The sequence below is a fragment of the Lontra canadensis genome, unplaced genomic scaffold (genome assembly GCF_010015895.1).
Source record: "Lontra canadensis isolate GAN:19392208 unplaced genomic scaffold, GSC_riverotter_1.0 scaffold47, whole genome shotgun sequence".
NCBI classification, from domain to species: Eukaryota; Metazoa; Chordata; class Mammalia; order Carnivora; family Mustelidae; genus Lontra; species Lontra canadensis.
This window is the reverse complement of record NW_022631041.1, coordinates 15,490,055-15,510,468: the sequence shown is the minus strand read 5'-3', so window position 1 is coordinate 15,510,468 and position 20,414 is coordinate 15,490,055. Positions and strand designations below refer to the sequence as shown.

General features: G+C 38.7%; 1 protein-coding gene across 1 annotated transcript in view; it reads right to left on the bottom strand.

Moving 5' to 3' along the window:
* Window positions 1-3,736: 3,736 nt before the first annotated feature.
* Window positions 3,737-20,414, bottom strand: part of BCKDHB (branched chain keto acid dehydrogenase E1 subunit beta) — a gene marked incomplete at its 3' end in the record, with an annotated part of 48,862 nt that continues 32,184 nt past the window's right edge. Inside the window, exons 4-6 of the mRNA XM_032873006.1 lie at window positions 6,803-6,936; window positions 6,194-6,349; window positions 3,737-3,871 (exon numbers count right to left, since the gene is read on the bottom strand). Coding sequence (XP_032728897.1) covers window positions 3,737-3,871; window positions 6,194-6,349; window positions 6,803-6,936 — 425 coding nt within the window. The remainder of the gene's footprint in view (window positions 3,872-6,193; window positions 6,350-6,802; window positions 6,937-20,414) is intronic.

The following is a 20,414-nucleotide window of genomic DNA, read 5'->3' as shown; positions in this document are numbered from 1 at the left end:
ATGGGTCCAAGGTAATAATCATTACTGCTATCAGTTCTCTTCCCTCCTTAAAATCTACAACTTCTTCTGGGAACCATTCAAGCAACCATGGCAGATGCTGGTAGTTGTTAATATTCATCTCCCATCATCGTATAATAAAATTTTTAGTTGGGCACTAAGCCAAAGACAACTTTTCTCAGCCTCCCTTGTGACTGGTGTGGCACCATGATGAAGTCCTGACCAACAGACTATGCACAGATTTAATATGTATAATTTCCAAATCATTCTTTAAGAGGAGGAGAATTCTCTTCCCCTCCCCTTATTTCCCCCCTTCCTTGTGGCTGAAATGTTTCTTTGATTTGGGAGCAGAGCAGCCATCTGGGACCAGAAGCCAGAAAGTCACAAAGACAAACAGAGAAACCAGACAGAAGGATTCTGGTATCCTGATATTTATGTGAGAGAGAAACAAATTTCCATCTTACTTAAGGCCTTACCTTACTTACTTAAGGCCTTATTGTTAGCCTAAATAATATATCTAACTTTTGTAGAATCATCTACTTCATGAATATATCTATGTTTAAGTGGTCATTCCATAAATAAAATACAAGGGCTCACATACATGATTTTATAAACATTGCATTATACTCATAAGTTACATTTACTTATATAAGATTATGTTCCGTTTAATTAAGATTACTTAATAATTAACATAAATGGGCTATAACGTAATGAATACAACTTCCGATTATTTTTGCGAAGGATTGCCAGCCTGGTATTTAAAATACATGCATGAACCTTCCCAATATGAATCCCTTTAAACAACTCTAAATGTAAAGATTCATATATCTGGTCTATGCTATTTTAACTATTCCCAAATGTATGCTGAAAATTCAAAAAGAATGTAGGAATAATACTCAACCTCTTAAATTTTTATTTATGGATACTAGAAGTCTTCCCACTGCCACCACTTCTAAGTGGCCTCTGTGATAAATCTAAAGTATCTTCTTTCATTGCGTTATCTAATTCTGTTAATACAGAAATGTCTTCTACAAAGCAACTCAAGTTACTGAATCAAAAATGCTCCATTCCTTTTTATTTCATTCTGAACAACCGGAAGTTTGGCGTTTCCTCCAGCAGCGTGAGGCAGACCTGAGAGAGGAACAAAGATGGAGAGAGCCACTGCATGGAGGCCAATGAAGAATCGGTGGCAGAGCAGGCAGAGCTCCCCCGCTCCCCTCCCCTCCAATAAAAGCAGCAGCCAAAATATGGTCAACTGTCAGACACCAATTTGAACCAGAAGCCAAGTCTAAGAAAACCATGGGATAAGAGCATCCTGAATTCAATATAAGAGCCAAGAGTAAAAGAAGATAAATGGAGATGGACAGCATCAGTTACTGCTTCAGAACTGATACGAAGCATTGGTTCTCAAAATTTAGTTGGAGTCAGAGTCACTGGGAGGGCCGCTAAGAGACAGCCGAGCCTCGCTCGGGAGGTTCTAAATCAGCAGGTCATGAATCGAGTCCTGACAATGTGCATTTCTAATAAGCTCCCAGGAGGCTTAGGCTGCTGGTCCAGGGATCAACTCTAGAGAACATGGATGGATATGAAGGTTTTGGTGGCTAGCTCTTTTCTCCTAGACTACTTGCTTCTGCAGAGAAACTCTCCAGATGTGAAAGAACCTGTTTTACTCTTTACTGACCCCCTGGATCTAAGGAAAGATTCAGACTTAAAGTCCCTGAAATGGCACATAATCACTGGGAAACTTCTGAAAAACTTTTGAGCCCCATTCCTCATCAGTGTTTTTCATAACCTCTCTCCCAGTGCCAAGGCTACAACAAATTTCTCAAGCTCTTAGCTGAATTCTGTAAAGTTATACATTTCCCTTTCCAATCCTGCTTTCAAAATTTGCAGCCAAATGAATATTACTTTCCTAAGTTTCTTTTTCACTCTCCATTTATTAAATACGTACTTTAAAAATCTGCATTAGTTAATAAGCTAGCAGTTATAAAAAATTTAAAAAAAAATTTTTTTTTAAATAAGCTAGCACAGTTGGTAGGACTTATAAATATAATACCCATAAGGGATCTAAAGTAATTAGCAATCAAATAGCTACTCAGTGTACACCATCTGTGTATTCCTATTCACCTCAAGACTTTAAATTCTTATGTTACTTTTAATTCCATAATGACATATACATCACAACAGAGTTCCTTAAAAATGTAAAGATTCCATTTAAAATATGTTTAACTTAAGAGCACTGGGAGTCTGAAAAATTTCCAGTGAAAGTATAAAATGGCATAACTCCTTTGAAAAACTCTTCAGTAGATTCTTACCAAGTTAAATCAACATCTACCCTATGAAACACCAATCTCAATTCCTGGATGTTTATTATTCAAAAGAAAAGAAACAGTATGTTCACAAAGCACCTGATCAAGAATGTCCCTAGCAACCTTCTACAAAATAGGCAAAAACTGAAAACAGTGATGGACATTTGTTCATTAATAGGAGAATAGATAAATCATGATTAAATTCATACAGTGGAAATACTACTCAGCAAATGAAAAAGGCATAAATTGCTGCTAACAAGCAACAAGGTAAATGAATCTCAAAACATGAGGTTGAGAAAGGAGGCAAACACAAGAGGATACACATGGTGTGATTCATTTCTACAAAGCCCTAACACATGTGCAACTAATCTACGGGGACAGAATCAGAAAGTAGCTAAGTTTGGGTTAGAGAAAATGGGCTGGCAGAGAAGAGACAGGAGGAGCTTCCTGGAGTGAGGAGATTGTTCTAGATTTTGTTTTTCACTGTCTTTACCTTGATGTGTAAGACTGTCAAAAAAAAAAAAAAAAAAAAAAAAGCTATCAAACTGAACACTGAATATCTGTGCCCTTTATTGTAAGTAAGTCCCATCACAACAGAAAATGATAAAGCTAATGACTTGAGAAAAAGAATGATTTACAAAAGCAATGTTCTTTATATCCAAAATAAAATATAGTTTAGATAGAATAGCTTGATATTTAAAATTTCCATTATTCGGGGCACCTGGGTGGTTCAGTGGGTTAAAGCCTCTGCCTTCGGCTCAGGTTGTGATCCCAGGGTCCTGGGATCGAGCCCCGCATCGGGCTCTCTGCTCAGCAGAGAGCCTGCTTCCCTTCCTCTCTCTCTGCCTGCCGCTCTGCCTAATTATGAGCTCTGTCTGTCAAATAAATAAATAAAATCTTTTAAAAAAATTTTCCATTATAGGTGATAAAGAAGCAGTCACAGATGAATGGTTACAGAATTATGACTTCATGCTTAATGTAGGGTGACTGAACATCTCAATTTGCCTTAGACAGTCATTCCAGTGTTGACCTGAAACCACAGCATTGTCAGTGCCCCCTTTGCTATCAAAGGTATCTTGATTTAGAGAAAGACCTACAGCTAGAAGGAAATTTGATATTATTTGGTACAATGCACTCATTCACTTTTCCGTTCAACCTACACTTACTAAGCATCTACTATGTAGCTAAACATAGCCTCTATGTTCTTGCTACCATTTCACATTGCTCCTTTGTTTCCACAATTAGAACCTAAAACAGAAGGACGGATTTTTGCCTAAAGTTAGCATAAAATAAACAGTGAAAGACAAACTAAATACAGAAGAAAGCAGTGAGAATTTTCTATAAGCAAGGAAAATATAAATCAAACTCACAAAACAAAAAGGTTAAAATTTTTTTGAGCTGTGCAAAACAAAATGCATAAAGATATTCACAAATATAAAATAAAGGAAACCTTTACCTGCTGCCCTGTAAAGTATTTTAGGTTCAAAAAATATACAAGGATTTTTATCCTCTATGCATGACAAAAGAAGTCCTTTGGCCTGGAAAGGGCTTCTGGGTACAACCACCTGCAAAAACAGATTTTTTTTTAAAGACCATTTTGATACAAAATGTAGTCCAGTAAACTCACTTATAAGAAGGGGAGATATTTCAGTAACTAATTATTACTAATTGCAGAGCTCCTGCATTTTTAGCCTAATTACCATTATAAACGTTACATATTGTCCCATCCCCCAAAAATTCCATTGTTGAACAAGTATTTATCAGATGCCGATCACAGTCTAGTAGCTAAGATACTGTTCTCTTAAAAAGCTAAGCTTCCATACATATATTAAAAGGAAACTGCAAGAAGCAAAGTTGTCAATATCTTCCTATATTCACCTATAAAAAAAATATTTTCCACTTATACCCTACTGCTACTTTCAAAGGGCATGTAACTCTTCTCCAATTTTGATACAAAATTTCCTCCTTTCCCATGAGACACAGGGTCTTCATTTCCTAAGTGGAAAATAATTCACTGAACTTTATGATCTGGGCACTGTAATGTCCAATTATCACAACACTGAAAGGAAAGTGTGGATACTGCCCACTTCCAGCTGAGATGAAAGGGATCCAGAACCTTCTCGAGAAGGCCTTTGACAAGGAGGAGGATGATCACAGAAGATGGCACATGTGTTAACTGGGCCAAGCACTCTATGTGGATACTATTCTTCTTAGCAAACCATACTATTATTATTTTCCCCATTTAGAAAGAGAACCAAGGGATTAAAAAAGAGATCAAATAATTTGCCCAAAGTTACACTGATTGTTTGACCATGGTTTCTCTCACAGTTCTGACACCAGACCCTAAGCTCTTACTATACCATTTTGCCAAAAATCACAACTTATGTCTAGTTTTTAACAACTGTTAAAATAATTACGTAAATACCAGTGAATACCAGTGTTACATGGGAAGTGTTATTCAAATAAATTCAAATAAATCTGAATTTACCTTAAAGACTCAAATGAGATTCCTTGAAACAAACTACATTTGGCTTTCCAAATCAATTTTACACCATTTTAAACTGAAGGATTATTTTTTAAAAATAGCACAAATCTCACTCTTTTCTGTAAAAAAAGACTTCTGAACACGTTGCTTACCATAATACACAATGTCTTTAGGTTCCTACTTTAGTTTCTCTTCATCTGCTTTCCTCGTGTATTTCTAGCATTTTGTACTATTTCCATTTGGGATTAAAAAGAGGGAAAGGGACAAGTGAAGAAAAGGGATTGTGAGGGGACAAAAATCTCTTCTTAAAAGTGCTGGGTAAGATCATAAACTTTAAATGTCAATCAGTGTTCAGCTCAGGCACAAAAATAAGTGTGTTTAGGGGTGCCTGGGTGGCTCAGATGGTTAAGCATCTGACTTCTGCTCAGGTCATGATCCCAGGTTCCTAGGATCGAGTCCTGCATTGGGCTCCCTACTCAGAAGAGAGCCTGCTTCCTCTCCCTCTGCTGCTCTCCCTGCTTATGCTCACTTGCTCTGTGAAATAAATTTTAAAAATCTTTAAAAAATAATAATAAATAAAGTAAGTGGTGCTTCAAATGTGGCTTCTGTCCCAACCTACCGCTTCCAGCTTATGTTGAAAAATTATGCAACCTCCACTCAATTAAAAAAAAAAAATTGTGACTTTATAAAAATAAAACAGACACATGTTTACAGCCAATTCATGTTCTCAAACACACATACAGCCCTGGGTGGATCTAGGAGTTTCTATCACGATGCCCTGGAAGGCTCTTTAGCAAATAGAAATGGAAAAGATAATGTAAAAAATTAAAACATAAAATATGCCCAATTGTCACTTTTTTTTTTAATCAAAATACCTAAACCATTGTGGAAGACTTAAGATTATTACAGACAGCTTTAAAAGAGAGATGCTTCAAAATTACTTGATGGAGTATTACCTTACCCGGAAAACACATCTGGATAACAGAGGCTTCTCTTAAACTGAAGCAAAAGTCCTATCCCTCTGACTTTGAGGTAAATATGCACTAAACCGTATATCTATTAAAATTTACCCAGAATTGGTTAAGTGAGAAAGCACCATTAGAAAGAAACAGAGCTTTGAAAGAGGGGGAAGTTAAACCAACTATGTTCTCTGTCTCATCATTTACAGTCGGTGAAATTAATGTCAGGGTTAAGCCAATGCTACTTCAACAAGAATATTCTATAAACCTGGGAACTGGAGAGCTGATCTAAAATAAATACTCCCTTTCTAAAAAAAGCAATTAAGTTCACATAAATTCCACAAATCCTGTTTGCTTTCCTCTAGATAAGCATATTAGTTAAGAGAATGAACCAGAATGGAAATATCCAACAGAGATCAAACAAAGTGTATAAATGAGGATACCTTGATTCCTGGGCAGTGAGCAAAAAAAGCTTCAGGACTCTGAGAATGATAAAGAGCCCCATGGCCAACACAGCCCCATGGGGCCCGGATGGTGAGGCTTCCACAATTAAAAAGATCCCCAGAACGATAGCGATACTTGGCAGCTTCATTAACAATCTAGGTGGGGGGTGGGGAGAGAAAAAGGACAGGTCACAAGGAGTTTTTTATTGTCATCCCTTTCCTTAACCATTTTATTAGATGTTTAAATATATGCCCATAACAAAATAACTCATAATGCATTAGCTCAAAGATGACCGAAAAATCCCCAAGATCAGAGGTGGGAGAGTGGAGGCAAAACTCCAACACTTCATGGATGTAATCTAAGACATGTTTAATCATAGGGGCACCTGGGTGGCCTAGTCAGTTAAACATCTGCCTTTGGCTCAGGCCATGATCTCGGGGTCCTGGGATTGAGCCCCATGGGGGGCTCCCTCTGCTCAGCAGGGAGTCTGCCTCTCCCTCTCCCTCTGCCCTTTCCCTTGCTTGTGTTCTCACTCTCTCTCACTCTCTAATAAATAAACAAAAATCTTAAAAAAAATGTTCAATTATAGTAAAATGAAACCTTCTTACCTGATCAAAAGCAGGGAAAATATAATCTGCAAACTGAATTTCCGCAATGGCAGTAGCCCCAGTGACTGCGATCCCAATTCCAAACCCAACAATTCCTTGTTCACACAACGGTGTGTTGAAAACTCTATCTTTTCCTAAAAAAGAAAAATTAGTCTTAATATGACAAATGGGAGTGATACAATACACAGCACAACCAATAATTCAGAGAGTTAATAGTGACGGAGCATAGAAAAGGTGAAGGAAATAGAAGATAACTAGCATGAGGGCTGGTTTAAATGCAAACATAATTATTATATTAACTGTAAGTAATCTTAGCGTTTCAACTGAAAGAAGGGTTGTCACTCTGGGATAAAAGAAAGCAAACTGCAACTACTTAAAAGAAAACACTGAGACAATAAAGATAACCAAAGAATCCTAAGTAAAAAAGAAAGAAAACAAGTAATGAAAACCCTAAGCAAAACAACGTGTTGTCACCACAGGATCAGTGGACAAAGTAAACTTTAGGGGAAAAGGCATTACCAGAGATAAAGCGGGAAAATTCATCATTTTGAAAGGTTCAAGTCACGAGGAGCACATAGTTCTAAATTTACACTCGTGGAACAACATAGGCTCCAAATAAATAAGAAAAATTAACAGAATTAAAAGGAAAAAGTGGATAGATTCCCAATATGGAGGGAGATATTAATACACCAATCTCAGTAAGTGACAGAAAAAGCATACCAAAATAAAAAGTCAGGACTAGAGAAGACTGGAATATGATTAGCAAATACAACCTAACTGACATGAGCAGGACAACAGCCAAGAATACAAACCCTTTACAAGGAAGCAGAAACAGACATTCACTGACCACAGACTGGGCTAAATATCCAATCTCAACAAATTTTGAACGATTAAAATCATAACAGGGTATATTCCCTCACTACAACTGAACTAAGCTAGAAGTCAATAATAGAAAGAGAGTTAGAAAATCCTAAATTAGAAAAAAATTTTAAATATGTCTACGGATCCACGGCTCAAAAGAAATTATAAGGAAATTATAAAGTATTTTGAACTTGAATGACAATGAAAATTATGTATCAGTTTGTTAAGGTTACAAATTTAGTAAGGAGTCCAGTAGCTCTTTTCAGACTAACCCGCCCACACGTATTATCAACTCTGGACACAATGTAACAAATAAGTGATTTAAAGGCATTGGAGAGCCAAAAAGCAGCCTAAACCAAAGGGGCCTTGACCCCTGAAAGAAAGGAAGGGCAGTAGATAAGTATAACATTTATAAGTCCTGGCCCCTGAGGGGACTCTGCATTCTCTGTGACAAGAGACTGCTAGGATTCAGACAAGACAGACTCTGTCTTTATTAGCTCAGAGCTATGAGAGAATGAAAGGGGTTCAGGGCTGCCAGTGGCTAGACATTGAGGGACCAAGCCCCTAAAAGAACACCACATAGGGGTTCCCCAAAGTCCATGTGTATACTCCATCCAAATCTTTGGCTGACCTCTATGGCTGCAGGAGACGTGAAAAACCCAGCAGATAACAGCTGGAAGCCCAAAGAGCTGAGCAGAGATTTCAGCTCTACCTACTAAGAAAAACACAGAATTTGGAGTTTGAGACTCTTCACATTAAAAGAGCTTGATAAACACTTCAGGTTTCGCGTTGAAAACACAAGGTACGTGTTACTAGTGTTCAATTCTCATTTGAAATTTCACCACCTGTCCACCAATACCAGCATTTCCTGAAAAATCCTAAGTTCAGGGAGCTGGGTAGACACAAATAATGACCACAGTCTGTCCAGGTGACCAGAAGTCTGCGGACAGATCAGGGATTCATATTTCAGTCCCAAAATTGAGAGACACCAGTTCTTCTTGTTGCACAGAATTCACTCTCAGCTCAATCATTCCTTTTGAATACGCACCACCAATAGGGCAGGTGCTGGGGAACGCCAGCCAGACACATCCTGTAGTCTGCACTCTCTAAGCAGCTGCAAAAACTTAAAAGCATGATTCATACTCATCACCATCTGTGACTATCTTCTGAGACTGTGACCTCTATCACTCATCAGTTCCCTATTTGACGGAGAACAGCTTGATAAGCTCTGAAAATCCAGGACTCCATTGAACTAAGAACAATTCCTTAGTCATAAGGTTCAAGCCGCCTCCTGTGGAATCCATAACTCTGGAATGCCTGAGCCTCCCTAACTAGGTGAGCAGTGTTCTTATTTATTCCCTGCTACTTCAAGTTCCCTGGACTCGGGTATTTGTCATCTCAGGACATAGATACAGCTTTTTTTTTTTCCCTAAAGATTTACCTATTCATTTGAGAGAGAGTGAGAGAGAGAAAACACAGAGGGAGAGAGAGAAGCAGACTCCCCACCGAACAGAGGCCCCCATGTGGGGCTCGATCCCAGGACCCTGAGATCACGACCAGATCCAAAGGCAGATGGTCAACTGACTAAACCACCCAGGTGCCACTAAGTACAGCCTTTTTTGCTGCTAGAAGGTGGCAAAGCTGAGTTTCTCAGAACTGTTACTCAAATGCCTGCTTGGTCTGAGGAAATAGCTTAATTTAACAACTCTCTCCAACAAGCTGCAATGACATGAACTGTTTGTTAAAAATCTGTTTCTATCTTCTCCCAAAAAGGTAACGATGGAGGATAAGAACACATGTAACTTGTGCAAAAATGATGACTTCCTCCATGTTATAGTGAAATTAACCTGATACAAAGTTCGTACACAGAGTATCCCAATGGGTAAATTAACACATGCAGAGATTGCGCCATGAGTCAAGACAGATCTGGTTTTCAGTGCTATCTCCACTAATTACTAAACTCCCTAAGGCTCAATTTACTATCTATAACAAAAGAATCATGATACTAACCAAAAAGAGTAAAATAATTAGAAACAGAGATAGGGCTACTGTGATTTTAAATAGGAAGGTCAGGAAGGTCCCACTGAGAGGTGACATATACAGAGAGAGTTGAAGGAAATGAGAAAGTGCACTGTGCATATATCTGAGGGAATAAATGTTCTGGGCAGAGAGACCAACAAGTGCAAAGGTCCTGGGGTACAGGCATTTCTTATTACATCAAAGGAAAGGCAGGAAGTCCCGAGTGCCTGGTCTGGAGTAAGAGAAATACTGATAGGAGATAAAGCTGAAGAGTTGAAGAGTGTGGAATGGGGAGGTGACACAGATCAGACAGGACCTTGCAGGTCCCTGTCAGCTCTCTATTAACTATGACAATGAGTGAGTCAACAATTAGGTGAGGGAGACAGGAAGCCATTGAGTAAAATCCTGCCATTCTCTCAACTACATTCCATCTCTCTAGCTGGTACTTGGTGAATAGCCTCTAACCAGGCAAGGGGGACATGGCAAGTCTGATTACAGAATACTACCATACCAGTAAGAGATGACGACACCTAATTGCAGAAAAGGTGTGAGACTCTGTGGATATAGTCTAAATATAGAGTCAAAGGGATCTGTTGATAAAATGGTTATGGAGCATGAGTCAGAGAAAAACACCAAAGACTTCTGGCCCACGCAAGCTGAAGGACAGAGTTGCCCTTAACTAAGGAAAGGCAAACCATGAAGCATGCTGGGATGAAATACCACTTATGGAGAGGCTACATCTCAGATGCCTTCAGATGTTAAGGTAAAGCTCATAAACAGTCTGTTAAGATATAGAAATTCAAAGTCTTCATCATTAAGACAGCACTAAAAAACATGGGCCTGGGTGTGATTGCCAAGTAAGTGTATGTGAGTACATAGAGGAAAAATCCAATGTTAAAAAGACAAGCAGTGAGAACTAATATAATCAGCAAAGTTGAAAAGAAAAAAAAAAAAGCCAAGAGTTTGGAGGAAAAGTAGGAGAATGTGCTGGCCTAGAAGCCTCTTCTAAGAGGCCTAGATCAAGAGGGAGAGGGAAGACAGGAGACAATGAGTAATGATAATTATTGGGAGAAGTTTTGTTGTAAAGGGGAAAAAAGGAGGAACAACTGGCTGGACCAAAATATGGGTCAATAAAGGGAATTCTTCTGTAAGACCAATAAAAAAAGCATATTTGCAGGCTTATAGAAATGATCAATAAAGAAAGGAAGAAATGATTGAGAAAATTAATGAAATGAAGAGACAGAAGAACAACCAAGACTATGGCTTTGATGGGGAGGAAGGGGTCTAGTGTGGAGAGGTTGACAGGAACCCTTGCATTCAGTCAGAGTGCGGGAGGAAGGCATGTGTGAGCACCGATGCGGATACAGGAGTGTGTGCAATGGCGAGGGCTTGTCAAAGTTCTCTCTTCACTGCATCTATCTTCTTGGCAAAACATGAAACTAGATTACTGGTAAAAAGTAAGGATGGGTGCGCAGCAGTGTTGAGGAGAGAAAAGTATGAAATAGTCTTCTGGGGGTGCCTGGGTGGCTCAGCCAGCTAAGTGTCTACCTTGGGCTCAGGTCACCATCTCAGGGCCCTGCGATCAAGCCCTGTGTCGGGCTCCCTGCTCAGTGGGGAGCCTGCTTCTCCCTCTTCCTCTGCCTGCTGCTTTGCCTACCTGTGCTCCTTCTCTCGTTCTCTCTCTCTCTCTCTCTCTCTGTCAAATCAATAAAATCTTAAAAGGTGGGGGGGGGGGAAGGCCGGGAAGGGGAAGGAAGGGGAGGGGAGGGGAGGGTCATCCAGGAAAATGGAGAAGTGAAAAGACCAGGATCTGGCTGCAGGATGGTAGGCAACAAGAGTGGCCACTGGAGATTACTAGTCTTAGACTAAAAGTGACATCAATTGCAAGATGACATTTTTCTCTGGTAACATTCTACTTAAGATTGAGGGTTTAGGAAAGGGTGTTTGTTAAATTAGACAGCCACATGAAGAAGAATGAAACTGGACCACTTTCTTATACCATACACCAAAACAGACTCAAAATAGATGAAACATCTAAATGTGAGACAGGAATCCATCAAAACCCTTGAGGAGAACACAAGCAGCAACCTCTGTGACCTTGGACACAGCAACTTCTTGCTAGACACGTCTCCAAAGGCAAGGGAAACAAATGCAAAAATGAGCTATTGGGACTTCATCAAGATAAAAGGCTTCTGCACAGCAAAGGAAACAGTCAACAAAACCAAAAGACAATGGACAGAATGGGAGAAGGTATTTGCAAATGTCCTATCAGATAAAGGGCTAGTCTCCAAAATCTATAAAGAACTTATCAAACTCAAAACCCAAAGAACAAATAATCCAATCAAAAAATGCACAGAAGACACAAATAGACATTTCTTCAAAGAAGACATACAAATGGCCAAAAGACACAAGAAAAATGCCTCACATCCCTTGGCATCAGGGTAATACAAATCAAAACCACAGTGAGATACCACCTCACACCAGTCAGAATGGCTAAAATTAACAAGTCAGGAAACAACAAATATTGGTGAGGATACAGAGAAAGGGGAACCCTCCTACCCTGTTAGTGGGAATGCAAGCTGGTGCAGCCACTCTGGAAAACAGCATGGAGGTTCCTCAAAAAGTTGAAAATAGAGCTACCCAGCGACCCAGCAATCGCACTACTAGGTATTTATCCCAAAGATACAAATGTAGTGATCCAAAGGGACACCAGCACCGCAATGTTTATAGCAGCAATGTCCACCATAGCCAAACTAGGGAAAGTGCCTAGATGTCCATCAACACATGAAGGGATACAGAGGATGTCACACACACACACACACAGACACACACACACACATACACACACACTGGAATACTACTCAGCCATTTAAAAAAATGAAATCTTGCCATTTACAACAACATGGATGGAACTAGAGGCTAGTAAGCTAAGCAAAATAAGTCAATCAGAGAAAGACAATTATCATATGATCTCACTCATATGCACAATTTAAGAAACAAAACAGAAGATCATAGGGAAATGGAGGGAAAAATAAAACAAGATGAAATCAGAGAGGGAGACAAACCCATAAGAGACTCTTAAGCATAGGAAACAAACTGAGGGTTGATGGCGGGGGAAGGGGATAGAGAGATGGGGTGACTGAGTGATGGACATTAAGGAGGGCATGTGATATAATGAGCACTGGGTGTTATACAAAACTGATGAATCACTGACCTCTACCTCTGAAACCAATAATACATTATATGTTAACTAACTGGATTTAAATTAAAAAATAAAAATAAAAGATTGAGGGTTTAGAGATGGGTTTAGCTGAGATTGGATTTTGCTAAGCAAGTAATGACATGGAATCTAAACTGGGTATAAAGGGAAGAAAGGTCATCGGGATAGTGAGATACAGTGACAGGGTGGTGGAATTCAGGGCTTTTAAAAATCAATACGGCCCAAAAAAAAAAAAAAATCAATATGGCCAAAAGGTTGCTGGATTGGAGGTACTAGAAGCAGTGAGCTGGGGAGGTTCAAGGTGGAAGTCAGAGCTGGGGATGCCTTAGATTAAGATCCTGGAAGGACCACAGTTACTACTGATAATGATAACATCTGGGATAGGACGGTTAGAGTGAGGGGCTGAGGTAGGATGAAGGACAAGATCACTAGAGAGATCACTAAGAACACCATCCATGTGGATACTGACAGGAGTCCTGGAGAGGCAGACAGTGAACCACGGTGGAATGAAGAACGGTGGCCTGGTATGAATGGATGACAAGGAAGGACCATATTAGTGTTCAGGATTCATCAATTTACTGATTTATTGATAGTGCTTAATAAATGTTTATTTTTAAAGGAAAAATTAAATGATGGAATCTAGGTTTCTTTTGATTCAGAAATCCAGTCTTTGTTTACTTTCTGAGGTGACTAAACTCAGCTTTTTGATATTTAGAACCAAATTTCTCAAATTCACTCCTATTAAGTAGTGTTATGTGATTATATAATAATTTCACACAGACCACATCCTTTAGGTCGGGTGGTTACATAGAACTGTAGCCCTGAAACACATGACCATTTAAAAGATTCATCCAAATGATAAATAAAATCAAAGATCAGTCGTAATTCCTAACTTTCAAAGGCAGCTTGACTCTAATGACACCCTAGTTTCTGAAGCTCAAGGAGCTGCAAGGAGGCAGCAGCTTCATCAAAGCGCTGGAAATCAAACTCAATGCATGTTTAGGTAAGTGGTCAGGGGCTTCGATTTCATAAGAAAGAAAGAAAAAAAAAAAAAACTATGTTTACCCTGAAATAGCTCTTCAATGCGCAACAAGATTTTCTGACTAAGTTAGAAAAAAGGAAATACTATCCAAATCACTTCTTTCTAAAGCTCAGACAATGGAGTAAAATTAAGTTAACATTTCAGATAAACTTACTGCTATTGATGCTATAGGTACCTAGGAGAAAAGGCATCCATACAACATGCCATCTTCTTAAGTTTTGCTCCCTGTGCTTCAATTTTAAGCTATCTCTCTTTGTATAACTCCATGACCTCTTGGGTCCATGCAAATGTGTAGAATGCCAGATGTCTGGTTATTTAAATAACTGATCTGTTAGAATCTCATTTGCCGACAAAAATCAGGCATCAAGTCATACCATGATGTCCTTAATAGTTCTCTTCTTTTGTAAAGGGAACATGATTACATCACTGGCAGCACACTGAGACAGGAAAGATACTGTCCACCACGGAATGCCAAATATCAAAAGAAAACCAGCAGCAAGCTGGCTTTTCTAGCCCAAGTCACAGATGGATATAACCAAGTCCACCAGTGAACCCGGTTCCCCATACATTTAAGCCACAACTAGCTCAGAAACAGTGAGAAGAGTGCAAAGAAACAAAACTTAGGAAAAAAGCAGCAAGCAGCCATAGGTTAAAGTGACAACACTACCTCCTGGTAGATCATGAAAGTCAGTGAGGACCTTCTTCTGTTCGGTGCCCAGACATATTTTGGAACCCATGACAAGTTTTAAACTAGCTTTCCTTGTGAACACAGTGGTCCTGCAGGTTATTAAATCTACCTTGGGTAAAATTAAATTTATTATTACCACAAAATCTCTGGAAAGGTAGCTTTAAAACTGCCCATCTCTAAGCAACACGTATATCCTTAGGACACAAATCTGAACAGCTCAGCATATCCTTCCGGAAAAGAGATCAACTCCAACAGGGAAGCACTTCAAGTCCCAGATTCCCTGACCAAAAGGATAAATAAGGACATGAAACATTCATGATTAATATTCATTAAGCTAAAAAATAAACCACAGTAAGGCCATTGTAGATATAACTTTGATGGGGAGGGGGACGGATAATACATTACAGTATTTGTAGTCACAGACCTTCTGGAATATGTTGTGATTTTACATTTTTTTTTTAAAGATTTTATTTATTTATTTGATAGACAGAGATCACAAGTAGGCAGAGGGGCAGGCAGAGAGAGAGGAGGAAGCAGGCTCCCTGCTGAGCAGAGAGCCCTATGCGGGGCTCGATCCCAGGACCCTAGGATCATGACCTGAGCTGAAGGCGAGGCTTTAACCCACTGAGCCACCCAGGCGCCCCGTGATTTTACATTTTAAAGTTTGCTGATAAAGAATTTGATAAAGATGAAACGCATTTGTTTTAGGATCAAGTAAAGCAAGAGTCAAAAGTCAATCCAGAAGAACATTTCTACCTCTTAAAATAAGTAGAAAAGTGAATATTCTACTCATTAGAAAGATATTTAGAGAATAAAGATGCAAACAAATCTTAAAAATAGAAATGCTAGGTAGAATGACTGTACAATTCATCTCCCAAACAGAAATGTCTGGGAATGTTAAGAATATTAAGAATAATTAACAGATGTTATTGATCTCAACAGGCCTAAACTGTGTACTCCCAGGAAAACAGCTGTTCTGAATAAACTAAGACATATAGTCACTATTATTAGAGTTAAATAATATTAACACCTAGATAAAAAGTAATAAGGGAACTATGAAGCCAAGTGTTCAACTTAGCCGTAACTAATTTACCATATATTAGCATCGTAAATCAGGATATTCATGTTTCAGAGCTGGAAAATTAAGTGAATTGAATAAGCCATTCTACCATCAAGATAATGCTCACAGTTTACACCCTATAATGGACACCGTGATGCCCTCAGCCCAGACCCCTGTGTGTGGAGAACCTGTTGCCCTGTTTGCTGAGAATGCTCTGGGCAAACAGACAACAGCAGTCAGCCCTTTCTAGGGACTATAATGAACTTTCAACTGTAATGAACTTGTAGCTTAAGGTCATGTGTGGTGGCCACTATCCAATGATTGATCAGTGTGAGGCTAGAGAGGTCTGGTCATTTCAGTACAATTAGGGACAACCCAAAGGGTCAATATGACTCCAGAGATCCCAACACCTCCAGGGCTGGCCACAGTGGTCCTAGGATCTATATCACTTCTGGACATCTCCTTCTGCCCAATCCTGCTTTTACTTGAAAGTAGCATTCTACTTATGGCTCCAGAAGACTCCAGGTTCTAAGCTTTCCAGATTTAGGAAGTTTACCTATGTCTACAATTACCTTACAATATTCTCCAAATGTCTCTGGGCAACAATGGGTAGAAAGAGTTGCTTGTGAGTCTTGGAATAGATCCCACCTGTATTTCTCAGAAAACCCTTGGCATAGAAATCTGGGTCATTAATATGGATGAGAAGAAAGTTAAAGACAGAAGTCAACCAGGAGCAAATCCATGTGCTTAGTAAATCTTTACCAAATGAACAAATGGAGGGATGAAATACAAAAATCCCTGTTATCAAGAAGTCTAAAATTTTGGGTGCAGATTCAAAAATATCCACAGATCCAGCAATCAGTCCAAGGATTCAATGACTAGATTAAAATCAGTAAACTCCTTTCCTGAGAACACAGACAGTTTGATTTATCTTTAAACACTCAATAGTTCGAGTGCCTGGCTGGCTCAGTGGATTAAAGCCTCTGCCTTCAGCTCAGGTCATGATCCCAGGGTCCTGGGATTGAGCCCCACATCGGGCTCTCTGCTCAGCAGGGAGCCTGCTTCCCTTCCTCTCTCTCTGCCTGCCTCTCTGCCTACTTGTGATCTCTGTCTGTCAAATAAATAAAATCTTTAAACACTCAAAAGCATCTAGCACAATGTCGTGAATTTAATAGTCCTTCAACAGCATTACCTGAATGAACAGACTTAAAAGACCCATCATCTTGGGTTGAAAAGGCACTTAAGTCTGCGGTAATCAGGATGTGGTCATGTCCCACAAGTACTCAAGGCATGTAGATATGACAGCAAGGCAAAAAGAAGTCTGGTCGAAATAGATATATACTAAGTAACATATACATGGAATTCTTTTTATATATCATAGAAAACCGTGACCATAAAGAGAAACTACAGACTCACACAAGCACAAAAATGAGAATTATGTTCCACTATCTCTAGTACCTAGTTCTTGGCACATAATAACATTTTAAAAACATGTGTTAAGTGGATGGCTGAATGAAAAAGTAATCAAAATAATATTAAAGTAAGAGGATACTTACTTATGTCTCTGGGCAACAATGGGTAGAAAATGGGTAGTATAAAATCAGATCATAATATCTTAAAAATCCAACTATCCACACACAAAATTAATGGCTTATTTACCTCACAGCTATATTTTAGGTGGCCATATCATAGAGAAATCTGTTTTAGAAATGACAGAAAAGGAAAAGAGTTCAATTTAAGCAACTCACTGAGACTGACAGAGGGAAGGAACATCTGGGCGAAGGTGAGCCATAGTGACTACGATACAACAATGGCCAATACCATAGGCCAAGGCTTTTTAAACCAGTACTAGATGGACAACTTGGTTAAAAGAAAAATATTCTCTTGTACTCCTCACGTCAACTTTAATCAGTATTATTATGTTATCTTAATACATACAAAATGAAACTTAGTATTTATTGCCCTGATAACACAAAGCTAAACAAATGTATAAATGCAAAAATAACGACATAACCAATTCAACTGCGATTAACAGCAGAAACACATGTAACAAACCATGGTTTCCTGCTAAAATTAGAGCACCAATGGAGCTATAGGCCTTTTTTTTTTTTTTACTTTAATCGTTCTAATGGATTTTCATTTAAATTCATCCTAAAAAATAGTATATATGACTTTATGCTTTTCTTTACTAGGTGAGGATAATCAGACTTACTAAATAAAACCTCCCAGAAGCATTCCTTGAATGATAATTCTAAATAATTGCTTCAAGATAAAGTTGGTACCACAACCCTATCAAAATCTGCATTAAATGTGTAGCTATTCAATTACTGCTGGAATCAGGTAAAGAAAGTTCTTCAGTGTGTAATTACTGGTAAACTTACTGCTAGTGAACTGCTGAAAGGTGCTACGTTACAAAATGGACTCTGACTCTAACTTAATTGTATTATCACTAAATCGCTGCTGTAACACAGGATATGCACATCCTTTGGGTGGGGCATGCAGGGATGCCCCTTTCACTGTGTGTTATGTGAGTCTCAAGTGAAAGCTTCATATACTTCAGACACCGAAGCAGTCACCCCTCACATAGCACAAACACAAAAACACAAACACCGATCTTATTACACAGTAACACTTGGTTATATGGCGGGTGTCTGGATGACCCAAAATCTGGGTTTTTCAAAAAGATTATCACCGATAATAAACCCCCCAAAATGTTAAATCTCACTGAAGATATGAAAACTCCCAGAATATCCACAGACACACAGAGTTAGCTAACAGCAATTAGAGAAACAATATCCTAGGAAAAGAACAATACCAAATAATCAACTCCACTGTTCCATTTTAGGGGAAAAAAATCTACTTGGAAATAAATTGAAAAATGTATTTTTGAAATCAATTACACAAGGAGACTGTGGCAATCGTTTAGAAACATTATTGGTAACCAAGAGTTTTGTGTTTGTTTTTTTTATTTTTTTTTTTAACTTTGCACGATGAACTGGAAAGAAGTTACATGGGGTAAATTATCCTTCATTTAAACAAAGATTCTTTGGGGAACCTGGGTGGCTCAGTCAGTTAAGTGAAGTGTCTGCCTTTGGCTCAGGTCATGACCCTGGAGTCCCTGGAATGGAGCACCATGGCTTCCCCTCCGGCTCACTGGGGAGTCTTCCTCTGCCCCTCCCCCTGCTCATTCTCCCTCTCTCGCTCTCTAGCTCTCTCCCTTTTTCTCTCTTTCAAATGAGTAAACAAAATCTTAAATAAATAAAATAAACAAAGATTCCTAAATTAAATACATGGACACTACTATATTGTATTTATTGGGAGAAAATTCAGTTATAAGAAATTTCACAAGGGATAAAAGTATACTTTTTAAATAAGGAAAGAAAAACTAGGTAGAGAATCCAGGAGATAATGTTCATGACCATGTAAGTTATGGTTGGGTATCCAAGCAGAACAACAAATTACAGAATCACAAAACCCTATCCCTATCGAAAACCTGCCCATCCGCCCCCCATTCTTCAAATGAGGAAACAGTCTTGATTTATGTGACTTGCCCAAGGACAACAGCCATTAACTGGCTGGTACTCTAAGGTTTATGCCATTCTACTAGAGAGATTTATTTCCTAAACTGGCTCTACTACTCAACTCAAATGTTAACATATAGCAAATGAGACCGTAATTATCTGGCACAACAGCCACAGATGCAAAATAATTTTGAACATTTAATCTGAATGTAGTAAGTCTTTATGGGCAATTCTGAAAATTCCCTCAAATGTTTCTCCAAAACGCTAAAGCAAGTAAGATAGTTGGGTTAAGCCTTCACATTACATGACCTAATGTCTAACAATGAAGTAAAAGAAAAAAATACCTCTAAAAGAAAACAGCAATTAAGAAATTATCAAGAGAGGAAGTGAGTTGGGGGAAATCAGAGGCAAAGACAAACCATGAGACTGTGGACTCTGAGAAACAAACTGAAGGTTCTGGAGGGGAGGGGGTAGGGGCTGGGTGAGCCTGGTGGTGGGTATTATGGAGGGCACGTATTGCCTGGAGCACTGAGTGTGGTGCATAAACAATGAATTCTGCAACACTGAAAAGAAATAAAATTTTAAAAATTTTTTAATTTAAAAAAAAAGGCCTAACAATTACGCTATCAACACTTTTAGAATATAAAACTATATCTTAGTAATAAAAAAATGTGTTATTTCTTATGGAGTATTTGACTTCAGGTAAAAGCTTTAGGTTAACTGTATTACTACTTTAATAGTAATAAAAATGATTGTGTTAATTTCAAAAAATTATCAAGAAAACAACTGAGAATTTAAGAAGAACTTTTGAAAGGGCTGCTTCAAACTCTGAGTCAGCAATTGCATAGCAAGATATCAAGGCTACTCTGTATAAATATACACATACTTCTATCCAGAAATAGTATACCATATCCAAACTGTGCATAAAGCTAAGATGTTAAGTGGCAAGCAGTTTTTATACTATCCACTCTTAGGGTAAAGGGGAAGGGAAGCAATTAAATACATACTAAAGGGGGTGCCTGGATGGCTTAGGGGGTTAAGCCTCTGTCTTCCACTCAGGTCATGATCCCAGGGTCCTGGGATGGAGCTCCGCATTGGGCTCTCTGCTCAGCAGGGAGCCTGCTTCCCCCTCTCTTTGCCTGCCTCTCTGCCTACTTGTGATCCCTCTCTGTCAAATAAATACATAAAATCTTAAAAAAAA